This window comes from Bos taurus, chromosome X (assembly GCF_002263795.3).
Source record: "Bos taurus isolate L1 Dominette 01449 registration number 42190680 breed Hereford chromosome X, ARS-UCD2.0, whole genome shotgun sequence".
Taxonomy (NCBI): Eukaryota; Metazoa; Chordata; class Mammalia; order Artiodactyla; family Bovidae; genus Bos; species Bos taurus.
In genome coordinates, this window is record NC_037357.1 from 91,465,103 (window position 1) to 91,481,849 (window position 16,747).

Sequence of the window (16,747 nt, forward strand, 5' to 3'; positions counted from 1 at the left end):
CTAATCAGTCCCTAGAGTGACCTTACACTGAAAACTTCTCTCAATGTATTTGTCTACACATATATGGGAAGTGGGGGAATTATTCCCTGGTGGCTCAGATGGCAGAGAGTCTGCCTGCAATGCAGAAGACCCGGGTTCAATCCCTGCGTCGGAAAGATCCCCTGGAGAAGGAAATGGCAACCTACTCTAGTATTCTTGCCTGGAAAATCCCATGGACGGAGGAGCCTGGCAGGCTACAGTCCATGGGTCGCAGAGTCGGACACATATGGGAAGTGGGGGTAGGTATTCCTCACACTCTCCTTAGACCTATGTGCCAGGTCCAGACATGCTAGGGCAACAGAAATGCCTGACACACAGTCTCACAGTACAATCCATCTGCCTGGGTCCTGCTTCCTCACTTCTCTTCCTCTCCCCTAAAACTCATGTCCAGAATACAACTAGCATATGAGGGCAAAAGTCAAAGGCTTTCTCATTTCAACAGAGTACAAAGAGGTCATAACAATCTTTGGAATTCCCCAGGTAAAAGATGGGGCTCAGCCTGGAGTTTGTGGTCTATTAGAAGGAAAAGGTAGAGAAGGCAATGGCACCCCACTCCAGTACTCTTGCCTGGAGAATCCCAGGGATGGGGGAGCCTGGTGGGCTGACGTCTATGGGGTCACACAGAGTCGTACATGACTGAAGTGATTTAGCAGCAGTGGGAGGAAAAGGCAGAGAAGGCAACGGCACCCCACTCCAGTACTCTTGCCTGGAAAATTCCGTGGACGGAGGAGCCTGGTAGGCTACAGTCCTCGGGGTCACTAAGAGTCGGACACAACTGAGCAACCTCAATTTCACTTTTCACTCTCATGCACTGGAAAAGGAAATGGCAACCCACTCCAGTGTTCTTGCCTGGAGAATCCCAGGGATGGCGGAGCCTGGTGGGCTGCCATCTATGGGGTCGTACAGAGTTGGACATGACTGAAGCGACTTAGCAGCAACAGCAGCAGGAGGAAAAGGAAAAAAGACCAGGATTTTGGTTCTAGCTTTGCCTAAGAATGACTCTGGGCAAGGTACATCACCTCAGATTTCCAAGATGGCTAGAAAAGAAATGAAAACTGGAAGGGAAGGGTCATATGTTTTGATGGGAGTGAACAATGTCACAGTTAAAAGGGTCTGTGGCGCTTACCAACATAGTGTTCCACATCCCTCACAGTGAATGATGGTGAGGGCAACGTCATCCCCAATCCATCTTTCTTCAAGACCAGGATGGGCACACTGAAGCTATTCTCTTCCAGGAATTCCACGGTCAACTGACTTCCAGTGGGCTTCAGAATCACTTCATCTGAACTGTGGGCCACACAAGAGAAAGCATGAACCCTACAAGCTCTGCTACTGAAGGCCTCACTGGATGCTTTCACTCACCAAAGGTGTGGGGTCTTCCTGAGGGGACATAATGTGGGCTGGCAACTAATAAGTGGCATAAACTTCACATCCCAGCTAAGAAATGACCTATCGAAGGCAAGAAGCCAGGCCACTGGCAGAGGTGGGAAGTTAAATCCAGGATATCCTGTCAATATAACGCTCTTCTTTAGATGACAAAGGAACAAACCAGTCAATAGCCTGCCCCAGAAGAAAAGAGGTATCAGACAAGTTTAGCTGATTTACACTAACCCAGTGCAGCACCTTGGGCTTCCCTGGTAGCTCAGCTGGTAAAGAATCCACCTGCAATGCAGGAGACCTTGGTTTGACTCCTGGGTCAGGAAGATTCCCTGGAGAAGGGATAGGCTACCCACTCCAGTATTCTTTGGCTTCCCTGGTGGGTCAGCTAGTAAAGAATCCACCTGCAATGCGGGAGACCTGGGTTTGATCCCTGAGTTAGGAAGATCTCCTGGAGAAGGGAACAGCTACCCCCTCCAATATTCTGGCCTGGAGAATTCCATGGACTATACAGTCCATGGGGTCGCAAAGAGTCAGACAGGACTGAGTGACTTTCACTTTCAGAGCAGTACTACCCCATTTTAAAATACTGGAAAATAGAGAAAAGATTGATTTAGAAAACAAAAACAATTTTTACAACCACTCTCTTCACATATATAGTTAGTTAACTAGAAAACAGGGGTTTCTGGTTTTCTTAAAATCATGTTGGAGAAAAAGATGGGCTATTTGACAAATTGTGTTGGGATAAACATCTGGAAAAATATTAAGATCAATGTCTGGCTCATTATTTACATAATTCTATATGGAACAAAGATTAAATTAGAAAAAAATAAAGCCACAGGGTAGAAAAAATTATGGAAAAGACAAGGCCCAGTAGCCATAAAAAATAGTAATAAGTAAATTAAACTACCTAAAATTTAAAATTTTCTGCATGGAAAGCTATTAAAAATCAATAAGAAATAGGCAGTAACCCAACAGAAAAACTGTCAAACAATGTAAGCAGATAGTTAACAGAGAAGAAAAATAAAGATGACTTATAAATGCATCATAATATACATGCTTCCTTAATCATGTTTCACATGGAAACAGTGAAATCTCATTTTTTATCTTATTAGAAAGGCAAAAAAAAGTTTGATAATAAATAGTGTTAGCCCGGGGATGGGGGAGCCTGGTTGGCTGCCATCTATGGGGTCGCACAGAGGCGAATACAACTGAAGCGACTTAGCAGCAGCAGCAGCAGTGTTAGCCAGGATAATAGGGAAATAGGGACCCTCACACATTGTTTAGTGGGAGTATGAAATGATGTGGTCACATTAGAAACAACCTAGCAATATCTATAAACATGTTTAAAGCACATACCCTTTGACCTAGCAGTTTTACTTTTAGGTAGTAAATCTACACGTACACTCACTCACATATTCAAACACTTAAGTACAAAGACATTAACTGCAGCGTTTTTTTCCTAATAGCAAAATACTAGAATCGATTTAAATGTTCATCAAGAGGACTACTTAAATAACTATACATTCATACAATGGAGTACTAAATATCCATGAAAAGGAATGAAGAACATCGGAATATGCTGTTATGGATTGACCTCTAAGATACAGAATTTATATTTTTTAAAAAGCAAGATATAGAACAGTAAGTGTTTCTATTTGTGTTTTTTAATTTTAAAAAAGGGGCAACACACACATTCATATATGTCTGTATAAGCAAAAACTATTTCTGAAAGAATGCACAAGAAATTGGTTGACTTTGGAGAAGGGACCTGAGGGGGGTAGGGTAAAAATGAGACTCATTGCCTTTAAATAAAACAAATATTAAGTTGAAGAAATACTTATAATCCTAAATAACACTTCATTTACAGGAGAGCTGAAAATGGTCAAATGAATTAAAAACTAAGCAAAAGAGTGTTTTTATTCATTAATTTTTCTAACTCATTATTTTTGTTCAAGTAGTTTATTTTCAATAAGCCAATCTTAATTTTTTGAGGAAACAAATATTTTCTTGATTGGAAAAGAAATACATGACTACTCAAAAAAATTTTTTTCCAGAAAGTTTCCGCTTCTCTACAATGAGAGAATTAAAATTTCTGGTTTTTAAGACTCTTTCTAGTTATAGCATTCCCTAGGTACATGTAAATATCCTCTCCTGACTGAGGCAAAAACTGCCTCTCTATCTACTCATAGTTTCTACAAGTAGACCTTAATGTACTCTGTACATCAAATGAAACTCTAACAATGTTTCTCAGAAACTGACTAAAACAGAAGATCTCCCCACAAAGGGAACTCACAGAGCCCTGCAAACATCCCCAAATGATGGAGGCACCTAGTGGGACAGCCAGTAGAAAAGCTGAGAAGAGATGGGTCCCAGCTTCCCAGAGCAGTAGCGTTCACTGGCCCTTGGAGTAGGGGGTCCTCACCTGTCAAAGGTCCTACTCCGGAGCTCTCGAATGAATGTAGGGCTTCCCGTCTTCACTGGCTTCCCCTTGTGTGTATCATGGCCTTTTGAAGATACACGGCGTTTTTTCACTAAGCCAGAAAAAGACAAGAGACTGAGTCAAAATGGCTACAGGCTATGGTTCTAAAAGCAAAAGGCTCAGCAGATCTTGCTTCTCTTCCAATCTAACAATGCACTGGGGCATCTGGAGTCAAGGAAGCCCTCATGGACTCAGAAAAGCACTTGGTGAGGATAGGTGCTTCCTTTGGGGAATCCCTAAATAAGGGAGGGAGGTGAAACTGCATTTCTGCCCTCTGAGTGGAGCAGCTGCTGGCCTGCAGGGCCTACATAAGCTTCTCCTATTTCCCAAGGGAGACAAATCTGAAGCACTCAGGCAAAGGCAATTTCCCTTCCAAGCTTCCTTTGCTTTGTCTGTCTGGATTGCCTTCTCTTTAAAACCCCAAGATCTACTTACTAATGGAGGGCCCATGTAAGACCTCACAGTTGGGGCAGTGGTAGAGGTCAATGTCAGCAGCCTTCTCCTCTTCGACACCAACACAACTAGAAAAGAGAAAATCAGCCAATGTTTGTGGAAATTTTATTTTTCATAAGGTCTAGAACTGTGTTGTTCAATACATAATTAAGTAAAATTTTAAATGTAGTTCCTCCATCACTCTAGGAACATTTCAAGTGCTCAATAGCCACATGTGGTTACCATATTGGGCAGATTATCAAACTGTTTTGTCAACGCAAAAAGTTCTATTGTACCACAACGGTCTAAAATAATTATGACAGAGCTAAAAATGTACAGACAATAAAGCTTCATTAAGACTCAGAATGGTCAAAGCTGGAAGAGAGTCTAGAGCAGTGCTGTCTGACAGAAATATAATGTGAGTCAAATACATAATTTTAAATGTTCTAATAGCCCCATTAAAAAGGTAAAAAGAAACAGTGAAGTTAATCTTAATAATAATTTAATAATAATATTTTATTTAACCACTATATCTAAAATATTATTCCTATATAAAATCAAACATTTAAACTTTATTGCTGCTGCTGCTAAGTCGCATCAGTTGTGTCCGACTCTGTGAGACCCCATAGACGTCAGCCCACCAGGCTCTCCTGTCCCTGGGATTCTCCAAGCAAGAATACTGGAGTGGTTTGCCATTTCCTTCTCCAGTGCATGAAAGTGGAAAGTGAAAGTGAAGTCACTCAGTTGTGTCCGACTCTTCGCAACCCATGGACTGCAGCCTACCAGGCTCCTCCGTCCATGGGATTTTCCAGGCAAGAGTACTGGATTGGGCTGCCATTGCCTTCTCCTAAACTTTTTTGAGCAATTTATTAAATGAAAAGGAATGAAAACAGTGCTTCCCTCTCAGTGAAGGATTATGGTAACCATTTTTTCTTCCTTATCTGTATTTCCTAATTTTCTACAATGAACATGCATTATTAATTTCATATTATAATATCTGAGAAAGACATAATTTTGGAAATCTCAGTTTACATGTACGTGAGCTAGTAATCTCACAAAATGTAAACCCTTCCTCACCAAAGAAGTCATCAGCAGCCCTCTAAAAATCTTCTGGCTAAGATCTAACTCTTAAAATCTTTGGTCAGCCACACAGAACAGGGAACATAAAAATAAGGCAGAGCTCCAACCATTTTGGTTCAAGACGATGCTCATGAACTGACTTCCTGGAATCAGGACGCCATCACCTTCCCCATTGCTAACCCTGTAAATCTGTTGCAGATCAATAAATTGGGGACATTTTATTTCATAAAAGCATTAGTCCATTACAGATTGGAAATTAAAAAAAAAAATACCCTGGTCCTTCACCTCAGAAAGTCTCAGAAGCACTGTGTTAGAACTTGGTCAGGTAGAAGCTGTACATTCTCCCAGACCCTTACAACTCAGGGCTGGGCTAGGGGTGGACGTCCCCCTCATTTTCCAGTGAGACTCTGAAATCATCTCTCCTCTATCTTTGTATAAGATTTCCTACTCTTCTGAGTTTTGTATCATTCATCCATACCTCTTCCCACTCCTCTTCACTGTCAGCTACTCATCTCCCAAACATACCTTTTTCATTCATTGAGGAACCTGCTCACAGATTCCTCTCCATCTCAAGTCCTGCCAACCTCTCACGTGACATAGTAAAGGATATAGAGGCCTAACATCCCAGCCTCTTAGCACATTGACCTTCTCATCTTCAGAGATTCCACTCCAATTTCAGCTACCAATTCTCATGGCCATCCCGCAAAACCCTATCAATACTTGCAACTGCTACACCTCTGGAATATAAAATGCACACATTACTCTCTGACCACAAGGTCATCCATCCAGGTCTCATTCTTTACACCTGTTCTTTGCCCTCAAAATCTCTTGATTCTACTTTTCACCTGTTCAACTACTATTGCCTTCACCCTTATTCCCTATCTAGTTTATAGATTCCATCATTCCTCACTTCAACCATTCTCTTACAGATACCCTCAACTCACTTGCCCCACTGCCTTTACATCACTCCCATGTGCAAATCCAAGCCCCGGCTCAATCCACTGAACCACTGGACATGGCTAGAAGAAAAAAAATCATTAAATGGATTGGTGCCACAATATACTAAGTGTCCAAAATATCTAAGCCATAGAATAACCAACACAACATTGAAGGAGAAGAACAACGTTGGAAGACCAATGCTACCTGACTCAAACACTTATTGTAAAGCTACAGTAATCAGAACTTCCCTGGTGGTCCAGCAGTAAAGACTCTGTGCTTCCAATGCAGGGGTAGCAGGTTCAATTCTTATCAGGGAACTGAGAGCCCACATGCTGCATGGTGTGGCAAAAATTTTAAAAAGCTACAATAATCAAGACAGTATGGTACTGATGGAAGAATAAACAGATCAATAGAACAGGAAAGAGTGCCCAGAAACAGATCAACAGAAATAGAGTCAACTGATCTTTGATAAAGGAGCAAAGGTAATACAATGCGGCAAAGACAGCCTTTCAACAAATGGTGCCAGAACAACTGAACATGCAAACAAATGAAATTACACACAGACCTTATACTCACCACAAAAAAGAACTCAAAATGGATCACAGACTGAAATACAAAATGCAAAGCTATAAAACTTCTAGAAGATAACAGGAGAAAATCTAGATAAATTTAAGTTTGGCAATGACTTTTTAGATGTTATACCAAAGGCACAGTCCATGAAAAATGAGAATTGATATGCCAGACTGCATTATAATTAAAACCCTCTCTATGAAAGGTAGATAATGAAAAGATAAGCCAAAGACTGACAGTAAATATTTGCAAAGGACATATCTGATAAAGGACTGTTATCCAAAATACACAAAGAACTCTTAAAACTCAACAGTGAGAAAATGAACAACCCGATTAAAAACGGGCATAAGATCTGAAGAAATACCTCACCAAAGAAGGCGTACAGATAGCAAATAAGTATATGAAAAGGTGTTCCACTTCATATATCAATAGGACAATACAAATTAAAACAATGAGATATCACTATACACATAACAGAATAGCCAAAATTCAGAACACTGACAGCACCAAATGTTGGCGAGGAGGTGGAACAACAGGAATTCTCATCCTTTGCAGGTGAGAATGCAAAACACAGCCACTTTAGAATACAATTTGGCAGTTTCTTACAAAACCAATTGCACTCTCTGTATTGAAAGTAACTAAAAACTATGTCCACACAAAAATCTGCACACAGATGTTTATGGCCACTTCATTCATAATTGCCAAAATCTGGATGCAACCAAGATGTCCTTCAGTAGGTGAATGGATAAACTGTGGTACATTCAGACAACTGAATATTATTCAGCACTGAAAAAAAATAAAAGAGCTATCAAGCCATGAATAGATATGAAAGAAACTTTGAAAGAACACCATCAGGCTACATATTTTATGATTCCAACTACATAACATTCTGGAAAAGGCAAAACAATGGGGACAGTAAAAAGATCAGTGGTTGCCAGGGGATGGCAGGCAAAGAGAGATGAATAGAATGTAAAGGACTAAGGCTGAGACTTCCCTAGTGGCTCAGACGGTAAAGCGTCTGCCTACAATGTGGGAGACCCAGGTTCTATCCCTGGGTTGGGAAGATCCTCTGGAGAAGGAAATGGCAACCTGCTCCAGTACTCTTGCCTGGAAAATCCCATGGATGGAGGAGCATGGTAGGCTACAGTCCATGGGGTCGCAGAGTCAGACACAACTGAGCAACTTCACTTTCACTTTTCATGAATCTATAATTATTAAAAAATAAAATTTATTAAAAAAATATGCCACTCCAAAAACAACCTATGAGCCCTAACAGAGCAGGCTGTCCTTCTGATCCTTCTAACTCCACACCCTACAAGACTTTCTCCAGACCAGGGATTCAGCAGCCCATATACTACATCTAGTAAACTCTGAATATGAATGCTAAGCCTTCTCTTTTCTCTTCCCTTTGCTACACACTCTGAAAGCTGTGGATTACCCTTCTGCTGCTTTAAAGAGAGTGGTATCCACTTTAACTTGATTTCACTTGGAACAAAAATGTGGAGTGTGTGTGAGCTTATAAGCCTGATTTTCTCTATCTCCCACTTGAAAATGGTTTAACCCAGCAGTGCCTTATACTATCTACAGTATTATATCCTATAGCAAGAGTCCAAGGGACCCAAGTTTGACTTGTGGTTGAACAACTAACTGGGTGTGTAGCTTTGAGCAAGCTATTTAACCTCATGAGAGAAAATAACAGCTCCAAAGAGCTATTTGAAAGATTAATCGGTCACTTCTGGTTCAGGAATAATGGAGTAAATGTACTTCTCCCTATTACTCTCACTAAGTACAGCTAAAAATCTAGGACAGTAAGAAAAATAAAAGGTAAAATGACTCTGAAAAATGGAGAGAAGGCAGCCTGACCAGATGACAGCAGTACCTGAGGTAGTGAGTGTCAACAGACAGCAAGTGGGGGAACCTGGACTTCTACTTCTACCTGCAGTAAAGAGTAGTACCTACCCCTTACCCTGACAATGAAGTGCAGTGTCTGAAGAAGTCTGCAAAAACAAGATATAATAACATCCAGAGTCTCATAACGTAATACCCCAAATATTCAGGATATAATGAAAATAATGACTCAGCTTATCAAGAACAAGAAAAATCACAACTTGAATGAACAAAGAAAATCAGTAATCTCACTAATGAGATGACACAGATGCTGGAATTATCCGACAAATTTTAAAAGAGCAACCACAAAAATGCTTCAATAACAATTATAAACATGCCAGAAACAAATGAATAAATAAAAAGTATAAGCAAAAACTAGAATCTCTGCAAAGAAATGGAAAATATAGAAAAGAACCAATGACATTCTTAGAAAAAACTGTTGTTGCTTAGTCACTAAGTCATGTCTGACACTTGTGAGACTCCATGGACTGTAGCCCACCAGCTCCTCTGTCCATGGGGTTTCCCAGGCAAGAATACCAGAGTGGGTTGCCATATCCTTCTCCATGGGACTCTTCCCAACCGAGATCAAATCTGTGTCTCCTGTATTGGCAGGCAGATTCTTTACCACTGAGCCACCAAGGAAGCCCTTAGAAAAAACTAAAGCAACTTAAATGAAAACTCACTGCATGGGCTCAACAGCAGAATGTAGACAATAGAGGGAAAAAAATAGTAAACCTAAAGACAGAACAACAGAAACTATCCAATCTGAACAACAGAAAGAAAATAGATTGAACTGTGAACAACTATAAGTCAAAAAATTGGACAACCTAGAAGAAACAGATTAATTCTTAGAAACATACAACCTGAAAAAACTGCATCAGGAAGAAATAGAAAATCTGAAGAGACTAATAAGGAGATTGAATCAGTAATAAATACAAAAATTTCCCAAAGAGAAGAGAAGCCCAGGACCAGATGACTTCATTGGTAAATTTTATCAAACATTTAAAGAAGAATTACCACCAATTTTTCTTAAACTCTTTTTTAAAAAATCAAAGAGAAGGGAACACTCCAGAACTCATTTTATGAGGCCAGGATTACCCTGGTACCAAAGACAGGTAAGAACACTACAAGAAAAGAAAACTACAGGTCAGTATCCCTGATGAATACACATAGAAACATTCTCAATAAAATACTAGCAAACCAAATTCAGCAGCAAACTAAAGGGAACATTTCCCAGGATCAAATGGGATTTATCCTTGAAACACAAAGCTGGTTCAACATAAACAAATTAATAAAGGTGATACATCACATTAATAGAATGAAAGAAAAAAGTGATCTCAAAAGAAGATACAGAAGCATTTGACAAAATTCAACACTGATTCATAAACACTCAGTAGGGTAGAAAAGAAATGTACTTCAACATAATAAAGGCCATATAAGATAAGCCCATAGCTAACATCAGACTCAATGGTATATGGTTGAAAGCTTTTCCTCTAAGATCAGGAACAAGACAAGGATACTCACTCTCACCACTTCTATTCAATAGAGTACTAGAAATCCCAGCCAGAGCAATCAGGCAAGAGAGGGGGAAAAGGCATCAGAATTGGAAAGGAAGAAGCACAATTATCTGTTTGCAGGTGACATGATTTTATATATAAGAAATCCTAAAATTCCATCCCAAAACTGTTACAGCTAATCAATAAATTCTGTAAAGTTATAGGATAAAAAGATTAACATGCGGGACTTCCCTGGTGGTTGAGAATCCACCTGCCAAAGCAGGGGACACAGGTTCAACCTCTGATCTGGGAAGATCCCAAATGCCATGGGGTAACTAAGCCCATGCATCAAAACTGTTGAAGCCCATGGGCCTAGAGCCCATGTTCCACAAGAAGAGAAATCACCATAATGAGAAACCCACACACTGCAATAAAAGAGGAGCCCCTGCTTACTGCAACAGAGAAAGCCCACACGCAGAAACAAAGCCCTAGCACAACCAAAAACAAAAAATTAATTTAAAAAATTAATATGAAAAAATCAGTAGTATGTTTATAAACCAAAAACATTATCTGAAAAATAAATAAAACAATTCCATTTACAGTAGTGCCAAAAACTATAAACTACTTAGGAATAAATTTAATCAAGAAGGTGAAAGATCTCTACACTGAAAACTACAAGACATCAGTGAAAGAAATTGAAGAAAACACAAAGAAATGGAAGGATATCCTGGGTTTATGGATTGGAAGAATCAATTTTGTTGAAAAGTCCACATTGCCCAAAGCCATCTATAGATACAAAACAATCTTTATCAAGATTCCAATGGTAATGATACAGAGAAGATTACCATGGCCCCTGTGCAAGTCAGTCAGTTTGGTTGGTCACTTGTGTCTGACTCTTTGTAACCCCATGGAATGCAGCACTCTAGGCTTCCCTGTCTATCATCAATTTCAGGAGTTTGTTCAAACTCAAGTCCATCGAGTCAGTGATGCCATCCAACCATCTCATCCTCTGTCGTCCGTTTTTCCTCCTGCCTTCAATCTTTCTCAGCATCAGGTCTTTTCTAATGAGTCAGTTCTTCGCATCAGGTAGCCAGATTGTTGAAGCTTCAGCATCAGTCCTTCTTTCCCTTAGGATTGACTGGTTTGATCTTCTTGTAGTCCAAGGGATTCTCAAGAGTCTTGTCCAACACCACACTTCAAAAGCATCAATTATGCAGCACTCAGCTTTCTTTATGGCCCAACTACCACATCCATATATGACTACTAGAAAAGCTATAGCTTTGACTAGACAGGTCTTTGTCGGTAAAGTAATGTCCGTTTTTTAATATGTTGTCTAGATTGTTTCTTATAGCTTTTCTTCCAAGGAACAAACATCTTTTAATTTCATGGCTGCAGTCACCATCTGCAATGATTCTGGAGCCCAAGAAAATAAAGTCTGTCACTGTTTGCATTGTTTCCCCATCTATTCGCCATGAAGTGATGGGACCAGATGTCATGATCTTAGTTTTTTCAATGCTGAAGTTTTAAGCCAGCTTTTTTACTCTCCTCTTTCACTTTCATCAAGAGGCTCTTTAGTTCTCTTTGCTTTCTGCCATAAAGGTGGTGTCATCTGCATATGTGAGGTTATTGATATTTCTCCTGGCAATCTTAATTCCAGCTTGTGCTTCATCCAGCCTGGCATTTCACATAATGTTCTCTGCATATAAGTTAAATAAGCAGGGTGACAATATACAGTCTTGACATACTCCTTTCCTAATACAAAACCAGTCTGTTGTTCCATGTCTGGATCTAACCGGTGCTTCTTGACCTGCATTCAGATTTCTCAGGAGGCAGGTAAGGTGGTCTGGGATTCTCATCTCTTAAAGAATTTTCCACACTTTGTTGTGATCGACACAGTTAAAGGCATTCACATAGTCTACGAAGCAGATGTATTTCTGGAATTCCCTTGCTTTTTCTATAATCCACAGGATGTTGGCAATTTGATCTCTCATTCCTCTGCTTTTTCTAAACCCAGCTTGTACATCTAAAAGTTCTAGGTTTATGTACTATTGATGCTTGGCTTGGAGAATTTTGAGCATTACTTTGCTAGCATGTGAAATGAGTGCAATTGTGCAGTAGTTTGAACGTTCTTTGGCACTGGAATGAAAACTGACCTTTTCCAGTCCTGTGGCCACTGTTGAGTTTTCCAGATTTGCTGGCATATTGAGTGCAGCACTTCAACAGCATCATCTTTCAGGATTTGAAATAGCTCAGCTGGAATTCCATCACCTCCACTAGCTCTGTTCATAGTGATGCTTCCTAAGGCCCACTTGACTTCGCATTCCAGGATGTCTGGCTCAAGGTGAGTGATCACACCATCATTATTATCTGGGTCATGAAGATCTTTTTTGTGTAGTTCTTCTGTGTATTCTTGCCACCTCTTCTTAATATCTTCTGCTTCTGTTAGGTCCATACTGTTTCTGTCCTTACAGTGCCCATCTTTGCACGAAATGTTCCCTTGGTATCTCTAATTTTCTTGAAGAGATCTCTAGTCTTTCCCATTCTATTGTCTTCCTCTATGTCTTTGCATTGATCACTCAGGAAGGCTTTCTTATCTCTTCTTGCTATTCTTTGGAACTCTGCATTCAGATGGATGTATCTTTCCTTTCCTCCTTTGCCTTTCACATATCTTCTTTTCTTAGCTATTTGTAAGGCCTCCTTACAACCATTTTGCCTTTTTTGCATTTCATTTTCCTGGGGATGGTTTTGATCACTGCCTCATGTACATGTTACTAACCTCCATCTATAGTTCTTCTGACACTCTATCAGAGCTAATCCCTTGAATCTATTTGTCACTTCCACTGTAAGGGATTTGATTTAGGTCATACCTGAATGGTCTAGTGGCTTTCCCTACTTTCTTCAATTTACGTCTGAATTTTGCAATAAGGAGTTCATGATCTGACCCACAGTCAGCTCCCAGTCTTGTTTTTGATGACTGTATAGAGCATCTCCATCTTCAGCTGCAAACAATATAATCAGTCTGCTTTTGGTGGTGACCATCTGGTGATGTCCATGTGTAGAGTCTTTTCTTGTGTTGTTAGAAGAGGGTGTTTGGGAAAAAAAAAAAAAAAAGAAGAGGGTGTTTGCTATGACCAGTGCATTCTCTTGGCAAAACTTTGTTAGCCTTTGCCCTGCTTCATTTCGTACTCCAAGGCCAAACTTGCCTGTTACTCCAGGGATCTCTTGACTTCTTACTTTTGCACTCCGGTCCCCTATAATGGAAAGGATATCTTTTTTGGTGTTAGTCCTAGAAGGTCTTGTAAGTCATCATAGAACCATTCACCTTCAGCTTCTTTGGCACCAGAAGTTTGGGCATAGACTAGGGTTACTGTCATATACAATGGTTTGTGTTGGAAACAAATAGAAATCATTCTGTCATTTTTGAGATTTCATCCAAGTACTGCATTTTGGACTCTTCTGTTGACTATGATGGCTACTCCATTTCTTCTAAGGGATTCTTGCCCACATAGTGGATATAATGGTCATCTGAATTAAATTCGCCTATTCTGGTCCATTTTAGTTCACTGATTCCTGAAATATCGATGTTTTCTTGCCATCTCCTGTTTGACCACTTCCAATTTATCTTGATTCGTGGACCTAACATTCCAGGTTCCTATGCAATATTGTTCTTTACAGCATCAGACTTTATGTCTATCACCAGTCGTATCGACAGCTGGGTACTGTTTTCGCTATGGCTTAGCCTCTTCATTAATTTCTCTACTCTTCTCCAGTAGCATATTGGGCACTTATTTACCTGGGGAGCTCATCTTTCAGTGTCATATATTTTTGCCTTTACATACTGTTCATGGGGTTTCAAGGCAAGAATACTGAAGTGGTTTGCCATTCCCTTCTCCAGTGGACCACATTTTGTCAGAACTCTCCATCATGACCCATCCATCTTGGGTGGCCCTACACAGCATGGTTCATAATTTCATTGAATTAGACAAGGCTGTCATCCATGTGATCAGTTTGATTAGTTGTCTGTAATTGTGGTTTTCATTCTGTCTGCCCTCTTATGGATAAAGATAAGAGGCTTGTGGAAGCTTCCTGAGTAGTGGACTGGCTGTGGGGGAATCTGGGTCTTGCTTTGCTGGGCAAGGCCATGCTCAGTAAATCTTTAATCCAATTTTCTGTTGATGGGTGGGGCTATTCCCTCCCTGTAGTTCAGGCCAAACTATGGCACGAGTAATGATGACCTCCTTAAAAAGGACTTATGCCAGCATGCCATGGCTCTGTTGCATTTCATCTCTCTCATGAGACTGTTGCATTCATTGCCCCCAATCCCACGGCAGGTCACTGTCGACCCATGCCTCTGCCAGAGACTTCTGGACACTCACAGGCAAGTCTGGCTCAGGCTCTTGTCAGGTCACTGCTACTTTCTCCTAGATCCTTGTACACACAAGGTTTTGTTTGTGCCCTCCAGAAGTCTGTTCCCTCAGTCCTATGGAAGTCTGTAATCAAATCCCACTGGCCTTCAAAGTCAAATTCCCTGGGGGTTCTCAGACCCTATGCCAGATTCCCAGGTTAGGAAATCTGTTATGGGCCCTAGAATTTTCACAAAAGTATGAGAATTTCTTTGGTATAATTGTTTTCCAGTTTGTGGGTCATCTGCTCAGTATAAGGATGACATGCAAATTCATGAAGCATTTCATATTTTTGAATTGAGAGAGTAGCACTGAAACATATACACTACCATATGTAAAATAGGTAGCCAGTGGGAATTTGTTATATGACTCAGAGCTAGACCCAGTGCTCTGTCACAATACAGAAGGGTGGAATGGGGTGGGAGAAAGGAGGAAGGTTCAAGAGGGAGGGGACATACATATACCTGTGACTGATTCATGTTGATGTATGGCAGAAACCAACACAACGTTATGAAGCAATTATCCTCCAATTCAAAATAAATCTTTAAAAATATTCCAATGGTATTTTTCTAAAGAAGTAGAAAAAACAACATTCAAATTTATATGGAACCACACAGGACCCAGAATAGCTAAAGCAATTCGGATAAAGAAGAGAGTGGGAAGTATCACATTTCCTGATTCCAAATTGTATTACAAAGTTATGGTAATCAAAACAGTGTGGTACTGGCATAAAACAGACCCATAGACCAAAGGAGCAGTATCAAGAGCCCAGAAATAAACCCTGCATACACAGTCATCTAATAATGGACAAAGGAGTCAAGAATACTCAGTGCAGAAAAGACAAGTCTCTTAAATGGTGCTGGGAAAATTGGATATTCAAATGTAAAAGGAGGGGCGGTCCTAAGATGGCAGAGGAATAGGACAGGGAGACCACTTTCTCCCCCACAAATTCATTGAAAGAACATTTGAACACTGAGCAAATTCCATAAAAAAACTTCTGAATGCTGGCAGAGGACATCAGGCACCCAGAAAGGCAGCCCATTGTCTTCGAAAGGAGGTAGGAAAAAATATAAAAGATAAAAAGAGAGACAAAAGAGGTAGGGACGGATATCCATCCCGGGAAGGGAGTCTTAAAAAAGAGAGAAGTTTCAAACACCAGGAAACACTCTCACCGACGAGTCTGTGGCAAGCCTTCGAACCTCAGAGGGCAACATAACCGGGAAGAAAAATAAGTAAGTAATTAAAACCCAAAGATTACGTGCCTAATGGCAACTCCCAGTGGAGAAACAGCACAGATGCTCCGCATTTGCCACTAGCAAGCGGGGTCTGGACAGGCAGGCCCAGGCTGCATTGCTTAGGATAAGGACTGGGCATGAATGCCCGAGGGCAATCTGAGGGAACTAACTTAAGATAGCAATCCAGACTGTGGGATAGCTATCCCATGAAAATCCCTAACCTAAGACACTGCCAGGCCTGTTCATAGAACAAAGGACTAAGCAGAGCTAGCAGGCTGCAGACCGGCCCATCCCCCGCTGGAGACAGGCAGGTGAGGGCAGCCAGAGCCAGAAGGGGGCAATCGCGGCCCCAGAGAGGCATCATCTACCAAACTGCAAGCAGGCTTCATTGCTAACCAAGACTTCTTGGGATTCTGGATGGTCGACATCCACCAGAAGGGTCACAGCCAGAGATCAGCTCCCAGAAGAGACATATCACATACCTGAGAAGGCACGCCAGTTGTACACCCAGAAAACTGAGCGGCTGGGACCGGGGAGGCAATAAGACACAGCCCCCAACTGGGGGCGACTGCGCTTACCAAGCACCTGGTCACCTGAGCTGCTCGGACCTGTGAAGGGCACAAAACACAGGCCCAAACAAGTCTGCGCCTTTGTGGAGTACCCAAGAACCTGAACCTGAGCATCTTAGACCTGAGAACTGCACGCAACCCAGGGCTCACCTCAGACAGCTCCTGGCAGAGCAACCTAGAGCCTGAACAGTGTAGACTGGGAAAGCACACACACTGTGAGCGGGGGCAAACCCAGTGT

The 16,747-nt window shown here is 41.0% G+C and overlaps 1 protein-coding gene across 9 annotated transcripts in view; it reads right to left on the minus strand.

Annotated features, from left to right (window-relative positions):
- Nucleotides 1-16,747, minus strand: part of PHF8 (PHD finger protein 8) — a 97,938-nt gene that overhangs the window by 62,055 nt on the left and 19,136 nt on the right. For all 9 annotated transcript variants that reach the window (XM_005228232.5, XM_002700122.7, XM_010822016.4 and 6 more), the window contains 3 exons: nucleotides 4,334-4,419; nucleotides 3,842-3,950; nucleotides 1,166-1,326 (listed from right to left, as the gene is read on the minus strand). In XM_005228232.5, coding sequence (XP_005228289.1) covers nucleotides 1,166-1,326; nucleotides 3,842-3,950; nucleotides 4,334-4,419 — 356 coding nt within the window. The remainder of the gene's footprint in view (nucleotides 1-1,165; nucleotides 1,327-3,841; nucleotides 3,951-4,333; nucleotides 4,420-16,747) is intronic.